The sequence below is a fragment of the Pieris rapae genome, chromosome 15 (assembly GCF_905147795.1).
Source record: "Pieris rapae chromosome 15, ilPieRapa1.1, whole genome shotgun sequence".
Taxonomy (NCBI): domain Eukaryota; kingdom Metazoa; phylum Arthropoda; class Insecta; order Lepidoptera; family Pieridae; genus Pieris; species Pieris rapae.
Genome location: NC_059523.1, coordinates 8,871,113 through 8,891,474, shown reverse-complemented (window position 1 = coordinate 8,891,474; position 20,362 = coordinate 8,871,113). Strand labels below are relative to the sequence as shown.

Below are 20,362 nucleotides of genomic sequence, written 5' to 3'. Positions count from 1 at the left end.
TGTGTTTCTGTTACAGAAACACAGAAATAATATTAAGTTACTAGACTACAAATTTAGACTACAAAGATTGTTGCCATTTTTTATTGAATAGGGTAGTGATTCCGTTTCCGCGGCACTTATGTGTGCCGCCAAATCTTGAATATATATTATAATGATGTAAATATTATTAAATTGTATCAAATTTTTTTTTATTATAAGCTTGAATTAATCCTGTGTTTATTTTACATGTTTAAAATTTAGTTTATAACTTTTTATGACGTAAGCAAATAATTTTTATCTTTTTCTTAGTGTGCCGCCAAATTTTAAAATCACTAAGGCTGCGTCCCCAGTAGGCAAACTGTTAGCCGCCGAGTGAGTTAGCGGCGTTTAGTACGCCCTTCCATATATTTCAAATGGAGTGTTCACAATTTGCTAGCGCCGACTATATTAGTGAGCGGCCGACTCCCACCAAAACCGGTTCCATTCGGCGGCGGCGATTGGTTGTTCGCCGGGCGTAGTGACTCAGTTTGCTGTAAACTGATTATTCGGATAGTTGGAAACAAGCTATCATCACTACATATTATAAAACAAAGTCACTTTCTCTGTCCCTATGTCCCTTTGTATGCTTAAATCTTTGAAACTACGCAACGGATTTTCATGCTGTTTTTTTAAATAGATAGAGTGATTCAAGAGGAAGGTTTATATGTATAATAACATCCATTAAATAGTGGAGAAGTACTGTTATTTTTGAGGTTTCTAATGTGATGTCGTAAATAATTACATTTTTCCGCTGACATTGCAAACGCAGGCTGAACTCTACGAGTTTTAACAAAATAATGTACTAAGTATTGTACACATTAAAAAGGTCTACAGAAAAGTCCGTGATGGTATATGTATATCTCTTATGGATAACCCACATTTTTATATACAACGTTCACAGATTTTCTGTAGTGTATTTAGTATCAGCATTGCACCCGTGCGAAGCCGGGGCGGATCGCTAGTTTTGTATAATGGGTGAACCCAAATTCCTCCTTTCAATGTCCGTTTTGTAAACGTTTTTGACATTCATAGCATGCCTTAGGTCGCATCTGGACTGAATAAATGAATTTTGATTTGATTGATTTGATTTGAATGTCAAATGACATCCTTAAAATCAAACTAACCAGAAACCGTAAAAAGTCTTACCATACTTAAAAAAACTTTTACCCCATTTTAAGGGTATTTATAATAAAGGATTTCACTAGATGGCGCCATAGATAAATAAAACGAATACAGGTAAAAGTTTATTGAGATTAGCTCGGAACTTACGAACTAAAATAAATACCACAAACGCAATGAACACATGTTTGTACATATCTATTGCACATTGCTATATACAGAGAATACTTTGTTTGAACATTTATTTAGTTTGCGCCGCAGCGAGTTGTTTTTTGAGATCTAGCAACACGTTGACTTCCTGTTGCCACACTGACTTGTCTTTTGTCGATGCTTTTAATTTTCGAACTTTGTCACCCTGAAATGTATAATGTTTTTACTTTTTTATTTTTTTTTAGTAGTTATACTATGAAGGTTATTTTTTCTAAATTTTTTTAGGCTTTGGCATGATTTTAATGAGCTTCGTATAGACATATTTCTACGAAAGTATCCGGCCACAACATACGCCCATATCAACCATTCGAAGGCGACCTTTTGGTAAATACAAAATATTCTATCTTAGTTATATTATATTAAATTTTGGAAATAATGATTTATACTTATATATACATATATATTTATAGATTTTCTTATGAATAATTTAAGAGTTAAATTACCTGATCAGCGATTGCTTTTTCCAAGCTGGCAACATTAGCGGGTGTTGCTATACTCGCCTGAGCGGTCGCCATTTGCTTTTTCAATTCCAGCAATTTGTTCACTTCCGGTTGCCACACTGTCTTATCTTTAGTGGACGCTTTCAATTTTCTCACCTTTTCTCCCTGAAATACATAAAGGAAAATTTTATATAAAATAAAAGTGCGTAGAAATACAACTCATATGATATGAAGACAATATGTTTGAAGTTACATCCATAAACAAAAACTATGTAACAGGAAATATTTAAAAGTATAAATTATTTTTAATACCCAATAACTTGAATATTATAAATGATATACATAAGTATTTATCCCTTTGTTTCATGAAACGTACATACACAATCAGATTAAATTATTAAGGATGCAACCGCCCGTTGCCCCTTTCGCTAACAAGTGATCTCTTCCATGCAAACATTGTAAGAAAAAAGAAATATGAAATAAACAAATATAAATTCACAGTAATTGCTCTAAGGTACACCATAATACTTATGCCAAATCAAACATAAAAGTACTATATCTCTCTTATACACATATATATGTAAACACTCTTGTACAAACAATATATAGATTATATGAAGATATACATGTACCTGTTCAGCGATAGCTTTTTCGAGACTGGCAACATCCATCACGGGCTGACTTTGAGCAGCTGTCAGTTGCTTCTTTAACTCGAGAAGTTTGTTCACTTCCGGTTGCCACACGGCCTTGTCTTTAGTAGACGCTTTTAACTGTCGCACTTTCTCACCCTGTATAGGATAAAATAGCATGGTATAATAATTAATACTTTATCGTTGAACCCTTAGCACAGAAAAGAGATGTATAAGAGATTTAGAGCCCAAGAGGAAACAATGCATTTCAATACTTTTGATATAAATATATTTTAAGCTATTCCATAGTTTTTACTTCGGGCTTTAAGCACGGCGACCGAATCAAAAAAATCTCTAACGAAAAAAACCTAACATGACATAATATAGGTGCGGCCAACGTGTTAGAGCGGGACAAAACGCATACTGTGACGTAGCGCAGGTGCGTTAGAGTGGGACAGAACGCATACTGCGCATTCACATTTCTGACGAGATCGGAGACGTAACGTAATCGTGCAGCCGGTACGCGGTAGAGTGAGACAGACTATATAGGCGTGTTAGTCTGGGTCATTAAATCAACCCACAGGTTGATTTAATATCTAATAAAGAAAACTGCATTATTAAATAATAATTGCATAAGTTGTTTAAAATGCTATGCACGCGGCAGTCTCTGGGTGCCACAAGTTTTTTTAGAAAAAGGGGCAAAAGGGGGCAGGAGGGTCATCTGTTTACCGATACCGCCCCATCCACGGACACTCGTAAGTCAAATATGTACTGGATTTTGTCACATGGATATAGATTATATGTTTTTTTGATAAATAATGCTCACCTGCGCAGCGATAGCTTTCTCCAAATCTGCAACATTTGTAGAGGCGCCAGTTTTCACATCACCATTTTGCTAAAAAATATATAAAACATATTACATATGTTCATTCTTATATATATGTAATATTATGTATTTAATTGAACACAATATTTAATTATTAAGACCAATTTAGTTTTTTTTACAAAATTCAGTTCTTGCTTGTTATATATTTTCTCTGGGAGGACGAAGCAAGCTTAAATTATTATATATGTATTTAACTTTATTAAATTAAGTGTAGCAAACAAGAATAACACTCCCCATTTCTACCGGTGGTTTTTTTTTTTTTTTTATAGAACAGGGGGCAAACGGGCAGGAGGCTCACCTGATGTTAAGTGATACCGCCGCCCATGGACACCCTCAATGCCAGAGGGCTCGCGAGTGCGTTGCCGGCCTTTTAAGAATTGGTACGCTCTTTTCTTGAAGGACCCTAAGTCGAATTGGTTCGGAAATACTTCAGTTGGCAGCTGGTTCCACAGTGGTGGTGCGCGGCAAAAACGCGCAGTTGTGGAACGGGCGTTTATCGCTGTCCGCGCACGGGCGCGTGCACGCGTGGCAGTTGTTATTGTTTTTTTTTAATTTATTTATTTTAAATCATAACAAAAAATTAAATAAATAATAAGTAAGAATTTGTGCTTGGCTATATTATTCTACATAATTAAGCAATTTAATCATTAAAATACCTTATGCCATTTACCTTTGCTCTTTCGGCTTGTGTCCCCGCATATTTGGCCCTCATAGTGTCCACTAACTCCTGCTCTATTTTGGCGAATAGCGGCTCCGGCTTGCCAATAACATGTCCCTTGGGAATGTACTGGAATAACGCGGGATTCCTGTAATCATAGTTTTATTTTTTAAGAATGCTATAAAGTTTTACTTAGTCAGTGGGATGTTCAAATAAATGAAACTTTATTTGAACATCCCACCGACTAGACAGACAGACAAGCTGGGTCAAGTCACTTGAATCGTTTAAAACACAGTTAAAAGAGAGTTTATACGTAACATAAATTAGGGGCAGTGTAACTTGCAAACTAACTGAGGTACTTGAAGGTTCTTAAGTCTAATAGACGCATCTGTTACATACAAAGAATTAGACCAGTGCCGAAGCCTTCAAAAATAGTAAAAAACGAAAAAAAATTACAGTAGGATGAAACCCATTAGAAATGCAGGGGAATATGATCAAAATGAAAGGAAAAATAAATTACGGTCGATCCGAGTTCGGGAAGTGGGAGGGGGGTGACTTTTAAGGGGGAAAAATGGTTTATCTTGATTACCGGCGAAACTACCAGTCCTATGGAAAAAAGTTAAATGGCAAAGTTGTAGGTCATAAAAAGATCTACAACTTTGGTATTTACAATTTTTTCACATAACCTTAAAATTTAGGTGAAAAATTCAAAAAACCCAGTTTTTGGTTTTTTATTTATATCTTTTTTAAAAAGTTTTTTTTTTCTACGAAATTTGGTGAAAACTTACCTTATTATGTCCCAAATATACTGTAATTTATTTGATTAAAAATATTTATTTTTTCGCCTCATTTTAACTTAATATCAAAAAAGCACCCTAATTTTCAATCGAAAATTCTGACGTCAAAATTTCAGCTTTTTTCAAAAAGTTTGGGGGCTTTTTGTTCGTTGAAATATCTACTTTCTGATGGTGTAAAAAAAAATATACATTACTATAGGAAATATTATTAGAAAATGCAAAAAATTGAAAAAACCTCAAATTCGAAAATTTTCTTTTAATTATGTACAATTTTGAGGTATTTATTAAAATTTACACTTTAATTACTCAAAAAACGTAAGATTTCATGCTTCATTGATAAACGAAAAAATTGCAAATTAAAATATACTTCTATAATTAACAAACAAATAAGTTAATAAAGTTAATATTTAATAAGACATCTACAATATTTTGAAAAAGTTGTAGAATCTTCTGTAAATAATATTTGTAGATGCCTATTTATTGCTGTTTTAAGATAATTTATATACATGAGTGACCTTCGGTGAATTTTAGCCCAATTTTAAATTTTAGTGTAAGTTATTTCATTGAGAAGTGGGGATGGACCTAGGAGGGTCTGGGCCTTACTGCTACCTGCTATTTCGTAGCAGCTGTAAAAACCGTTAGCCAGTATTCGAGATACAGAGTAGTGTACAACATCGTTTTTAAAAATACACCTGCAGGCTGAGTTACTCTAAGTGATTTGTGAGAAATTTACTTTATTCAAAGAAAAATTCAAAATTCACCGAAGGTCACTCAGATATATAAATTATCTTAAAACAGCAATAAATAGGCATCTACAAATATTATTTACAGAAGATTCTACAACTTTTTCAAAATATTGTAGATGTCTTATTAAATATTAACTTTATTAACTTATTTGTTTGTTAATTATAGAAGTATATTTTAATTTGCAATTTTTTCGTTTATCAATGAAGCATGAAATCTTACGTTTTTTGAGTAATTAAAGTGTAAATTTTAATAAATACCTCAAAATTGTACATAATTAAAAGAAAATTTTCGAATTTGAGGTTTTTTCAATTTTTTGCATTTTCTAATAATATTTCCTATAGTAATGTATATTTTTTTTACACCATCAGAAAGTAGACATTTCAACGAACAAAAAGCCCCCAAACTTTTTGAAAAAAGCTGAAATTTTGACGTCAGAATTTTCGATTGAAAATTAGGGTGCTTTTTTGATATTAAGTTAAAATGAGGCGAAAAAATAAATATTTTTAATCAAATAAATTACAGTATATTTGGGACATAATAAGGTAAGTTTTCACCAAATTTCGTAGAAAAAAAAAACTTTTAAAAAAAGATATAAATAAAAAACCAAAAACTTGGTTTTTTGAATTTTTCACCTAAATTTTGAGGTTATGTGAAAAAATTGTAAATACCAAAGTTGTAGATCTTTTTATGACCTACAACTTTGCCATTTAATTTTTTTCCATAGGACTGGTAGTTTCGCCGGAAATCAAGATAAACCATTTTTCCCCCTTAAAAGTCACCCCCCTCCCACTTCCCGAACTCGGATCGACCGTAATTTATTTTTCCTTTCATTTTGATCATATTCCCCTGCATTTCTAATGGGTTTCATCCTACTGTAATTTTTTTTGGTTTCAAAAATTATCGACACTGGTCTAAATATATATACTCTGATTTTGAATTCGGTAGAATTCTGACATTTCATAAGTGTTGCTACTAAAAGTTCTGCACCGAAAAAGGGACAAATTTGACCTTTTTAAAGGCAATTAACAATAAAATGCGTTTTTATGTTATACCTACAAAAAGGTAAGTTAGATAGTTACTTACTCAAGTGACCTAATGCAAAAATAATAAACATTTCACTATCACGAACAATACATCGAATGAACTTTAATTATTCTATTCTTTAGCTGGTATCACTACTAATAAACCTTTTTCAAAATAAAAAAAAATATCTTTACTTGTGCATCACTGTTTGTGATGAATTTTCAAAGCAAATTTTACTCACGTGGGGTTGATTCTGAAGCTGGTGTCAGGCAAGTTAAGCTGGGCCTTCAGCTTTCGGCTGGTGTCAGGCATATATGGCGCTATCAAAGTGCACAATAGCGCCACCAACTGACAACAAACGGCTATCGCAGTCGAACCACGAATTCTGCAAAATTTACAAATATAAAAAAACATATGTGCAATTCACACATGGTAGAAGTGAAACCTTTAAAAGCAAAGTTTTTATAATTGATCTAATATAAATTAATCATTTTCCACTATCTAAATGTGTGTGTTCTATAAAAACAGTATATTTTAATGATACATTTTAATTTATAAGTTTAATATAAATCTTTAGTTTGGCAAAAACTAAAACAACGAAAGTTTGAAATTCGATCAAATGAAAAAGCGGCAGTAAAGAGAGGCTGTATAATGCCTCCTATCTCATTTTCTCCCACGTTAAATCTTATGAATTTATGTTTCTGTCTCTCTTTACCGCTGCATCCGGTTTGAAATCACGACGATTCTAAAGAAGTTTATCTATCTCATTTTCTCCCACGTTAAATCATATGAATTAATGTTTCTGTCTCTTTTTACTGTCGCTTTTCCGTTGCATCCGGTTTGAAATCACAACGATTCTAAAGAAGTTTCACTTCAAAAAAAATCGTCGTAATTCCTTTATTAATATTCAAAACTTAGTCATAATAAAAATGCAGAGACACTACAACCCAAATCGTTCTTGGAACCATTTCTTGATACTAAATAAATAAATAAATAATTTATTTCTTATAGTGAGAGATCAGCCCTGACACATTGTGTCGATTTTTAGCTTCGAGACATGCCTTCATCGTTTGAGCGAATGTTAAATGCGTACGTAGAAATAAAGTCCCTTAGTATACAGCCGGAGATTGAACCTATGACCTCAGTCGCACGCCAATGCTCTACTCTATTGGCCCGGATAAATTTGCCTTAAAATTTTAAGAACCGGTAGTATATTGCATTCATTTGTTTGAATTGTGAATTGGCGGCAAATCTAAACTCTTGTTACACGTGAAACTGAACCTAACGCGAGAAAACTTTCGGTCAATGATTGATTTTTTTGACATTTCGCTACAATTGTGCTAGAAGATGGAAGGACAGTTACTCCAGACTGCTATCAATCGCTGTTTGCCTGTTATGATGGAAAAAATTCAACAACAGCGCCCTCGAAGCAGCCCTCCTTCACCACGATAATGCTTCAGCGCACTCCGCAAAACCGACTATTGAATATTTGACTGGCAGGTGTTGAGAAAATGCCAATATATTTTTATATGTAACAGGGGGTAAACGGGCAGAAGGCTCATCTGATGTGAGATGATGATGAGATGATACCGCCCATGGACACTCACATTGCCAGAGTGCTAGCAGGTGCGTTGAATTTTAAGAACGCGAACGCTTTTTTCCTGAAGGACCCAAGTCGAATTGGATCTGAAATACTTCAGTAGACAGCTGTTTCTACATAGTGGGTGCGTTCGTAGGTTTTCTCTCTTAGCATAGTATTTCAATAACTGAATTTAAAAGTAAATAGTAAAGGGTTATATTCGCCTAATTATTTCAGTGTTACGTACGTACTAAATATAATATAAATGATATAAATTAATAAATTTTACTTTTCTTCCGGAGATCCTTTAAGCAGGACCCAGGGCTGTTCGCTCTGCATATGTTGGTTCCCAAGTCGAGAGACACTCATGACATGCCGGAGGGCTTCTCGAAGACGACCTTTTTCCATGTTCTGTACGTACGCTGAAATACACAATTAACACATCTATAAAATCATTTTTGAAGTCAAACTTCTTTAGGCGTTTGAGGGTAAAAGTTTTACGCAACGTCACGAAGATGTGCAGCGTTTTTGTCGAAGAGAGGGAGAGCGATTGAGAGAGAGTGAGAAAGGGAGATCGATAATACACGCTATTGGTTGATGTATTCGTTTAGTAGTGACACATTAAAAATAAAATAAAATTAGAACTATAGATGGCAATTCTATAGCAAAACGCGACGTGCAGTAAACGTTGAATTTGAATTAATTATATTATCATTAGCACGTATACAGTGTGTAATCTGTGTGAATATAGATATACAAATACATGGAGTGATCATATACTGGTACATGATCATCTATTGGGGCTTTTAGCCGAGTAATTATTAATTTCGAAAAAGAAATTTAACTTCTGACATGAACGTTTACGCACGCACTTTTTTAAAACAACAAAATGGTAAATAATATTGAAATTAAGTTTTATTTAAAACTTGGCACTAAGTGTGACTTATGTAAGTTAAATAAATTGGTAGCGAGTTCAAAGGCAAACATTGTTCTGAAATTCAACCCAGGATCCCCAGTAAACCATGTTTTTTTAAAGTTAAAAGTTAAAAAAATGTTATTTCTATGATTTCCAGAATGCGTATAGGATATGTACGTACTTCTAATTGTTGACAGTAATATTTGTGGGTGTGGAGAAGATATTGGCGACCTAGACCATATTTTCTTTTCTCTTTCCAATATGACCTGCGATCATATTGGGAAAGATCTTTTTTTTAATTCCTTATAGTTACTACATCATTCGTTTCCGACTAAAATATCCTGCATTTTGCTTTATCTTATTGTTTAAAAATGTAATAGCTTCTTTTATAATCAATAACAACAACGACGCATCTAAATATTCCAAAATTTACAAAAAAAGTTATTGAAATACTTTGACAAATATTGCATACACTTTATTAAGTTTATTGCACGTATTCATATAATGCAAATACTTATTTCGCTCCAAATACGCCCACAAAACGGTGATCGAGTTTTCCATATCTCCATCGGCAACTTAACAATTTGACTTAATAAAAATATAATATATATATAAATATAGATGCAGTTGTGTTAATTTAAATGAATAATACTCACCAACGACTTCTCTGTTGACAAGCGCAAATAGCACATAATCTGTGTTCGAAAATGACATCTCTGGGATCTTCCCTTTGAACGTATTCGCACAGAAACTGAGTGACCGATGGCAGAAATTACCGAGATTGTTTAGTAATTCTGAATTATTTCTGAAATACAATTATCATTAAAAAAACAAAATATTGGTTAATTTTGATTTTATTCTGAATAGCGTGTGACTTTAAACTTAACTGTTGTAGGTGAGAATGTAAAACAAAAGATGTTATAATATCCCTTGGGGTTGTTTAAACATTACAAAAGCACTATAAGAGGGGTGGGGGGGGGGTTTTCCTATTTGGTGATTACGTCAACAGTAATTATTTATATATATAATTACAAATTTTACACATATTACCCACACATTGTCTATGCTTGACAGAACTTTTGCAGTAAACTTACTTACTTTTGGGAGGAGTACACACTAACTTTCAGTAGTTGGTCGTATCGGTCAGAAGACCAGAAGTCGAAAGCAAAAAAGCAAAAGAAAATACTGTGGAAGACTTCCAGCCATCAAGGTTACTGATGAAACTTTGAGTATATGAACATAAAGGTTTTCTTTCTTTTTCTTCTAAATTAGAGTATTGACACGTAATTTGAATATTAGCTAGTTTTGGCGTATTTTCGATACATTATATTAGAATAATTTTGTGTTTACCAAAGTAATTTCAGAATAAATTTAGATAGATATTTGACCCAAGCCAGAAACCTCACCTAGTACACAGTTCTGTCCAATTGAAGCTGGAATCAGAAGTTTCTGGTCGAATACTGGCCAAATAGAATCGCCATACATCCGATGGGATTCCAGTTTCCTACAAAACAATTGGCTATTAGTGTACTAATTTAGTAGAAACTTAAATATTTTTACACGAATTACAATCTAGCCTGTACAATAATTATGGTTAGTAATGTTAGTTATTAAAAATACAGTCGATATTTGCGTGTTGGTCCCATGAGAATATAAGTGCGTGCTCCTATTTCAATATGCCTGCTGCTGATAGAGGATAAATCTTTGTTTGTAATTTATTTTATTATTATTAATTACTTAAGATGTCGTGTAGAACAAGGTATAATGGTTGCAGCATTAAAAACGTTTTGTAAAACAAAAAATGTTCGTGAGCTCGAGATACCGCACTTGCGTTTGCTGTTATATTCAGTAATCAGTGGCGCTACAACCTCTTTTAGGTCTTGGGCTCAGATTTCTGAATCTGTTTCATGATCATATTTAAATCTAATAGGCAAATATGTGATGAGTCTTAGTTCTCTTTTTGATTTATTTCAGACCTAATTAAATAATAACAACTATTAACAGGAATAGTAATTAAACCTAGAACACGCCCTTTAATGAGGTTTTGCAATAATGTAACTGTTGGTAAGAACCAAAAAAGTTTAAAGAGACATCTGTCGGTAATTATAAACATTAAATATTTTTTTATGTCATAGGAGGCAAATGGGCACCACTTTGCAGGCCTTTTAATAATTTGTAAAGTATGAATGTCAATTTTATTACTATTATATGTATATAATTCCATGCTATTAAGAAAATGACAACACAAAAATTATTATTAGTTTTAATTTAATTTAGTTATGGTGACAATTTTACCTGCGCATCTGTACCAAAGACACCGACGCCGCGGGATTTGGAAAATTTGCCTTCTTCATAGTTCAAATATTCTGAAATATTTGTTACAAATTCAATTACATAATTAAGGGATATGCAAGCGGATGTTATAGTTAGAGTTGGCAATTAGAGGAGGCCTTTGCCAACAAAAGGCAAACAGAAAAGAAAGTCGAAGGAAAGTAAATATTCAATTATGTATATTAAAGTGAATTTAAGTAAAAATTGTATCTTGTTTGAATAAAGGCTTATTATTAGATATGCAAGCTATTCTCCTAAGCAATCACTAATTACATGAACATGATAACTACGACTGTTTCAGTAAATTTCGAAGACGGTTTCATGTATGTGAGATTGATTCTTATTTTGTACGTTCAGGAACAAAAAATACATGGAACCATTAATACTACAAAATTCGAGATGTACATGCCAACTAGCTTAATTAGACGTTCAATTAGCAGCCTAGTCTCTTAACTAAACAGCGATGTTCAACTAGCGGCCTGAACGATATTCAGCCATTTCATCAAATAGCTAGGCAAATGACTTGAATCGATGACGTTTCATTGCTTGCCTATGTATTTCAATTAAGTTACACTTTTTGTCAATAAAGTGGCAAACATCAAATTTATAGGATCCTGATATAAAACCACCTTCACCGAAATATTTATTTGACGAAAGGCATTTTATGTTGTTTATTCTTAATGACCAATACCATGATAAATAAAATACATATTTAAGTTTATTTAGAATGAGATAAAATGAATTGAAAAATTAGGAAAAAAAATCGATTTCACATCCCTATAAAATTGAATAAAAATAAAGATTATTTCATTATGAGGGTTGTTGGGTTGCCACGAAAAATCAGTTCTAAATTCCGGTTTTATCCTTTTTTTAATAAATAACAAAACTTACCAGTAGCAAATATATAGTCCACAAGTTTATGACCCTCGTTCGCGCCAATAACGCTAGCCGGGAACATTATAGCGTGGAATGGAACGTTGTCTTTCGCCATGAATTGGTACAATTTTACCTAAAAATATATATTTATATATTTTGGTATATATTATGAAGGATTTCTTGTAATTAAGCTAAATTCAAGTAAATTAAGACTATATATAATGAAATGAAAACACAAATTTCGACCCAATTCTACTTAGGGTGCTTCAAGAAAAGAGCGTAGCAATTTTCAAAAGGTCACCAACGCACTTGCGAGCCTTCTGGCGGTGTCCATGGGCACTTGGGCAGATGAGTCTTCTGTTACAGAAAAAATAACCATAATAATTGTCGAGCGGGGTAAATTCAAAATGGCAGTTTTATTGAGGTTAAATAACTGAAGGGATTAAAAAATCCTTACATCATAGTCTTTATCCGGCTTCCACCATTTCTCGTATTGCTTAGTAGCACATTGGGTTATGCTAGTGTAGCCGACTGGCGCGTCGAACCACACGTAGAATACCTGTTACAAAGAAAAAATAGCGGAGATTATTTAAAAAAAAGTAATTTGACAAAACCGACAAAATTTTACAAATATACGTACGTACGTACATACGTACGTACATACGTACGTACATACGTACGTACATACGTACTAACACTATGAAACAGATTTTGATTGACTGCTAATAAAACATGACTACAGACTATGACTAAACTAAAGCAATAGACAAAATAAAAAAATCTGTATAAACACATAAAAAAAAAACAAAGGGATAAGCTAGTTAAAAACATAATATTAACATAAATATTTAATGTTAATATTAATATTGATTATCAAAGAAGATAAAACCTTATAATACGATAAAGAATAAAGCAAAAGGCATTCGACTAAAATCTCCAGTCGAAAATGGAACATTTAGTTATTCTAAGGAATTCAAAAAAGAGGTGCGGTCATATTAGGAACAAGAAAAGAATATATGGTCGAAGTCACCAACAGTTCCACACTCACAAATATTACTGCCAACAACGATTTTTAGTGCGTATTGTGTATGTTATAGTAATATAAGCATTCGTACATATAAGATACTAGCGACCCGCCCCGGCTTCGCACGGGTGCAATGCTGATACTAAATACAGTACAAAAAATCTGTGAACGTTGTATATAAAAATGTGCGTTATCCATAAGAGATAGACATATAACATCACTTTGGACTTTTCTGTAGACCTTTTCAATGTGTACAATACTTAGTACATAATTTTGATAAAACTCGTAGGGTTCAGCCTGCGTTTGCAATGTACTTATTTACGACATCACATTAGAAACCTCAAAAATAACAGTACTTCTCCACTATTTAATGGATGTTATTATACATATAAACCTTCCTCTTGAATCACTCTATCTATTAAAAAACACCACATCAAAATCCGTTGCGTAGTTTCAAAGATTTAAACATACAAAGACACATAGGGACAGAGAAAGCGACTTTGTTTTATACTATGTAGTGATGATTTGTACCTTATGTTTATACTTGTCAAGCGGCACAGGCACGCCCCACTTGAGATCCCTTGTAACAGCCCTCGCTCGCAACCCTTCCCTTAACCAGGCCCTAGACACAGCCCTCGCTGGCCCCGACCAATTACCTTCCACTGACGACATCCACGACCGGATTGATGGCTCCAACTAGAAACATGAACTTGACATGGACAAGTAGAACAAAACATGAAAGTATAAGAATTAATTATATGCCTTATTATTTATCAGGCATCCATTTACTGCAGTATAATATTAAATAACACATTAGTGTTAACATTTTACATTGTATGTCAGTATAGAAAAACAGCAAGATAACAAGGCTATATTGTGTTCTAAGACATTAATAGGTGATGTCATGTCAAACTTTAAAAATTTATTAAACAAAAAATTTAATTTATAAAAAACTCAATCGTATTAATTTTTATACGTCAGTCACGTAATACAAAACGGTCACTTTCAATAGACGATGACGTAGCATGCTAACATAATATATAGAAACATATTATTTATATGGGTAATCCTAATACTATCTGAGAGTTTAATTACGGTGGGCCTTAGGAGGCCGAATAAATCTTTACATGTTTTTAGTACTTAAACATGAAGATGTTATATAAAATTTTGTTTGACAGCTACTATATACTTAACTATAACAATATCAGATTTACTTTATAATCACGTACACCTAATATGATAGGTTTCCATACGAATTTCCCTTACTTAACCTAAAAATAAATTATAATTTATTAACTAATAATTATTAGTTAAAACAACTAATACCTGTCCCAATTCAATAAATAGCTGTTCACTAGGTCTGACAGTTGGTCTGTGCGCACACACTTTACACTTTGGTTCGATTAATTCGATCGCATTAATCAATTTCCCGCATTTATCACACTGATCACCGCGTGCACCATCGTACGCGCAGCCAGGGTGCGGACATTTGCCTTCTACAAATCTAAAAAACATACACATTTGACTTACTATAATATTCATTAAAAAAGATATTATTTATACGACTGGAATCATTTTTATAGGATAAATAGTATATAAGCATACGGGACACTCAAAAAGGGCATTTGTCGCCCATGGACACCCATTTTAGTGGGTGCGTTGCCGGCATTTGAGGGAGGGGTACTCTTGTTTAAAACAATTGCATGTCGTATACTCCACAGTTCGCTAAGTCGCATAAGAAAATGTCTTAAGAAGACTTCCATCAAGGTGATGCGGATGTCATTTTGAATTAGTACCATTCGATTTTGAAACAAGGCAGGAAGAATCAGCCAAAACATCTCTTTAGAAAACTCCAGAATACACATTGGAAAATGACAATAGGTTACAAAGGTAACAAGCTAAGCCAAGACAAAAGGAAGAAGCTGCTATTTGCAAACACCGGCAGATATCAATTCGCTAGTATTTTGATTTAAATAAAGCAGCGTCAAAAACGTTTGACTATCCGTCTGACCAAAAGCCAGCGTGTGGATTAATAATGTAAAACAAGATGGAGACACGTCAACAGCTGATTACTTTTAAAGTCACTTGTCTGACGGAACTCTAGGGACCTAATTGAATATCGATCTTTAATTAACTCTCCAGAAATACAAATCTCTGATTTAACAACTTTACTGCGACATATATTTAATGAATGTGTACCAAAATACTTCTTACTTAATTTTACATTAAACAAATATGAATGTAAATGTTCTGTGTACCCACACATACAAGTCGTCGGAAATATCTGCGAACCTCGCTGGAATGCGCTTCCCCGCACCCCGCCCCGTTTTCGCCTATCCAGTACCGTTGCCAACGCAATCGCCGACGCACGTGTATTATTCTTGCTTTCGTAATCGCATTTTAGTGTTTATTGTTTCTCTGTTTGGTGAAATATTACATAAACTACCTATTTAGTGCTGTATGAAAGATGGGTAGGACTACATAAAACTCAATAAAAATAAGTACACAAATAAAATATTTTTTATTTTTACATCTTCAATTTTTTTGCTATCTCTCCAGTTTGTATGACGTCATTAAGCCAGGTTCGCAGATATTTCCGACGACTTGTACACGTCCATATTGGGTACAGATTTACTTTAAATTAATTTTTAATAATTTGTTTACGTAGATCGGTCTGGGAATAGCAGCGGTGAAAAATATGTTTTCTATTAAACACGTTTTATTTAAATGGATAAACTTGCGTATTAAAAAAAATATACAAACCTATCTGCCAGGAATCTCTCGCACTTCTCGCAGAACAATTGCTCAACGGACTGCGTGCTCATGAAGCCATTGTCCAAGACTTTCAAGAATAACTTTTGTACTATTCTGTGAAAATAGTTCTTCCATAAAGTAATCTATAGCCATAAAGACAATTGTGAACACCTGACCTATTATATAAACCTGCCTCATTTTTTTATGTTATGGGGGCAAACGGAAGGAGGCTCATCTGGTGTTAAGTGACACCGCCGCCCATGGACACTCTCAATGCCAGAATGTTTGCGCGGGCTTTTTAAGAATTGGTACGGTGTATCTATGTATTTCAAAAGGGGACATGTATAATATATATATCACATATAAAAGCTATTGTTATATAGATTTCATAAAAAATATCTTGAATTTACTAAAAGAAAGTATTGTCTTTTATTAACATAACTTTTACACATTTAAAGAAAAAAAATTAAAATGTTTAAATAATTATAAGTTTACAATACATAACTTCAATCCGTTAAAAAAGTGTTTTTTACTGAAAGAAATCAAATATTCTAGATTTTTAAGTCTAATAATAAAAGGTCAGTCTAAAGCTATATAATTTTTACACATGTAGAACAAATTAAATAGTCGTAATAATATAAATACACAATACTTACTCAGTCTGTTCAGGCGTGCTTGTCCGTCCAAAATAATCGAACCCAATATTAAACCAGCGATAAACTGAATTGTGGATTTCATAGTATTTATCACATATTTGTCGTGGAGTAACTCCTTCTTCAAGAGCCTGAAAAGATTTTTTGAAATATTGATTTAAATACTAAATAAAAAAAGATAAAGTGTTTATTCATTTTAAGTTTACTACACAAATAGAACTAAACTGAGATTGACTGCTATAATTAATACATTTATTTATATTATTTTTTATATATTCGTTTTACATGAGATAAACTTACCTTTGTTTCAGTAGCAGTCCCGTATTCATCCGTACCACTTATATATAGGGTGTTGTAATCACATAGACGACAATACCTATACAAAATTGTTAATTATTATTATATACTTTTTTTTAAATCTAATATCAATACTTAATATAATTGCATTAATATGAACTAAATTTCAAGTCCCAATCTTGCTTGCCTTGCTCTGCCAAAAACTTCAGATAAAAATGTCGACAGCTAAATTCAAACATCCCCTATATTAAAAAACAGAAAAACATAAAGCTATGTAATAAAATATTTATTTACCTTGCAAATATATCAGCGGAGAGCACACAACCAATAATATTCCCCAAATGTGGGATATTATTTACATATGGCAAGGCTGATGTTATAAGTACATTTTTGCGATCTTTAACTGGCAACCTGCAATAGAAATATGTTTTGGTATGAACATTCTGCATTCATTTTAGGACATCCTTTTTTTATATTAAAAAACCACTCTGACAAGCTAGCAATGTAAGACTAGCGGCTCTAGTTTTAGAAGAATCAAATAGAAAGCTAGTCTGAAAGGAATTGTGCTGGCTTTATTTTCATATGTAACCAAAAAAAGGTGTGTGTAAGAGAGAGAGAGAGAGGAGAGAGAGAGAGAGGAGAGAGAGAGAGAGAAGAGAGAGATTAGAGAAAATCAACAATAAAATTAATAAAACACTTTCCGCTCAATGGAATCCTTGCTAGCAGTAAATAAGTACTTACACTAATTTCTCTTGTTTGATAGGAGCTTGCAGATTCTTTAATCCATTTATCCAGTTTTCTTGAGCTAAATCTGCCTCTTCCGGTGATACGCTGATGGGAACTGAATCGTCTGGCGATCTTAAATTTATATTGGACACTATCAAATTATTCTTGATTATATAAAGCACAAAATAACAAATACAATACAACTGTGAAATTTAAGGTACTAATCCACCTTTATGTTATGTAGTCACACTGTTAATTCTAGACTATTAAATCCCATAGTAATCATCTTAACTCCTAACTGAAAAATTATTTTTTAATTGCATAATGTTATTGTGTTTCTGGCATATTTTTTTAAATAGAACCTTATAAAGGTATATAAATTATTTAAATAAATAATAAAATAAATATGGTTAAGTGCTATACATAAAATGCCACTCACCCTGTAGGCGTAGGCAAATTGGTAATTTGTGGAGTGCCTAATGCCGAGATGCTACTAAATGGACCTTTAGGATTTCCACCCCATTGCTTCACTGCTTCCTGTAATAATTTAATTATCAGACAATAGATAAAAAGTTGAGGATAGAATCTGAAGTCCACTAAATATATACTCTTTGCTAATTGACAACATATATTTAATATGTAGTAAATTTATTTAATATAATAGTTAAAATTACCTGAAAAGCTTTAGCTTTATTCAGTTCTTCAGCCCATTGAAGGATATGAGAACACTCAGATAAATATGATTTTAATTCTTCATTATATAGTAGAGGATAGAGTGTACTCCATATTGATATATCCGCCGCTGAAAGCTTATCCTAAATAAAATTGATTTAGTTAATATTTCATTAACAATTCAAACTTTATGCATAAATGACAGACTTGACACATATACCAAAATTATAGGCAACTTTACTAGCCTCGGATTGTAGGTGTCGTGAAAATACTATACATTTTTTTATGCAGTCTTTAAAATGTGCTGTGTGTGTTACATTCAGCATCACTTATTAGGATACTAAAATTAATGTAACTAGTTTCTAATGGGTGTCCATTTACACACTAAATAGTTGTTTTATTAGGTTTATTAGTCTCAAGTTTTCACTGGACATAATAGCTAGGTATAGGAAAGTCATGTAATAACAACATACCCCTATAATATACTTATGTTTTTTCAACAATTCATTCAACACAAGTACAAGGGATTGTAAAACTTGTTTTACATCTGCAGGAACAGTTTTTCCTGACAGTACATTTGCTACCGCTGGTTGAAGACGAATTGCCTCCCACTCTTGCATTTGTTGGCTGAGAAACGTCAGTTTAATTATATCTTGTTTAAATAATATAAACATATAAATCCTGGTCAACTGTACTAGTTTAAAAATTATAACAGGAAATGACTATATGGGTATTAAAAATGAAATTATCACAAATTAAAATTAAAAAAAAAACACATACCACTGCCCATTCTTAGAAAGGTCCAGAATAGGAAATAGATATTGTACTGCTGCATTACTTGAGAAAAATGTTAGTTCTTCATCAACCTCAAGCAATGGAAGGCATTTTGGTCCTGAAAATTGGTCTGCCATGCAGACAGAGTATTGAATCATGAGTCCCAACACCATCCCAAAATGTTACTACTAATAATAACGTGCATAATCTTATAAGAATAGGTTACAAGTCCCTTAAAGTACTCTGTGTGCCCTTTTACTTATTTTCTCACGCGATTTCCACGTAGAATTACCATTGTTTAAATTAAGCATAAATATAAGGCAATGACTGTGGTCGATTTATGCAGTAAGAGTACACGAAAGTTACTTATTTTCTTTCCTTTTTTATAGTGAAAAGGCTAAATACAGACATTATATTAGGCTAAAAACAAACGAGGAAAAAAAAAACTACCTTCAAATGTAGATTTTTGCAATTCTAACTTTTTCCCAGCTAAATTTGCCGCAATCAACAATTTTAGCGTTGAAGTATTATTATCGTTTGTGTATATTTTCATTTTTAAAGAGTTCTATATTAAAGATTGAAGAGAAAAATAAATATTTCCATTCGCGGAAAATAACCTCTGTTTACGAACTTTACGTGGGCACTTCCATAGGCAGTAAACGATGACAGCGCAGGGCCGTCAAATCACAAAATAGTTATGTCAAAGACTAATAAAAATATGTAATCTATAACCCTTGCCAAACAAATCTAAAATGTTGAATTCGAATGATTTTTACGATATTTTCTCTAGCATCGAGTGTCCATGGGTGGCGTTATCACTTAACATCAGGTGAGCCTCCTGCCCGTTTGCCCCCAGTTCTATAAAAAAAAATGTAATTTTCAATAAAATAGCACCCGAAAACATAAAATTACTCAACAATAAAAATTTAATAAGATTTGTACTTCACATATAAGAGAATATTTTTTAATAGTAATTAGAGAATCGGAGCTTGACCGGTGTTAACTCTGTTCTCAGCAAGTCCATTTAGATTTTTAAATTAAAATTATTTCTATTACGTTTTTACATAAAATATATATGTATTTAAAGTTAAAACATTATAAAGGATACTTAATGAATATCTACGGGTAATAGTAACTTTATAAACCAGTTAAGACCTGGGGAAAATTTTTACTGCATTAAGCGACGAGGCTGAGTTTTAATGATTTTTATATTTTAAAGTGAAAAAATGTATT

At 32.7% G+C, this 20,362-nt stretch overlaps 1 protein-coding gene across 2 annotated transcripts; it reads right to left on the bottom strand.

Moving 5' to 3' along the window:
- Positions 1–1,249: 1,249 nt before the first annotated feature.
- Positions 1,250–19,794, bottom strand: LOC110997650 (methionine--tRNA ligase, cytoplasmic). 2 transcript variants are annotated; one of them, XM_045631371.1, is made up of 24 exons: positions 19,580–19,794; positions 19,136–19,259; positions 18,829–18,982; positions 18,358–18,498; positions 18,123–18,220; positions 17,699–17,815; positions 17,252–17,368; positions 16,961–17,036; positions 16,664–16,791; positions 16,017–16,121; positions 14,580–14,757; positions 13,785–13,949; positions 12,687–12,788; positions 12,245–12,362; positions 11,318–11,388; positions 10,429–10,526; positions 9,679–9,827; positions 8,396–8,528; positions 6,769–6,912; positions 3,973–4,108; positions 3,243–3,311; positions 2,420–2,575; positions 1,791–1,952; positions 1,250–1,492 (listed from the first exon to the last, which is right to left on the bottom strand). In XM_045631371.1, the coding sequence occupies exons 1-24, from the start codon at positions 19,680–19,682 to the stop codon at positions 1,379–1,381; spliced, it is 2,958 nt and encodes a 985-aa protein (XP_045487327.1). In that variant the 5' UTR covers positions 19,683–19,794; the 3' UTR covers positions 1,250–1,378. The 2 variants fall into 2 exon arrangements, with proteins under 2 accessions (XP_045487327.1, XP_045487328.1); XM_045631372.1 differs by having other exon boundaries at positions 19,136–19,247.
- Between the last annotated feature and the right edge of the window lie 568 nt (positions 19,795–20,362).

Bases quoted from the DNA above. Each gene is read 5' to 3' on its own strand.
- LOC110997650 (XM_045631371.1), bottom strand. From the start codon at position 19,682: ATGAAAATATACACAAACGATAATAATACTTCAACGCTAAAATTGTTG. The intron at 12,363-12,686 runs GTAAGGATTTTT...ATATATTTTTAG, and splicing joins AGCCGGATAAAGACTATGAT to GTAAAATTGTACCAATTCAT. The intron at 9,828-10,428 runs GTGAGGTTTCTG...ATTGTATTTCAG, and splicing joins TGGACAGAACTGTGTACTAG to AAATAATTCAGAATTACTAA.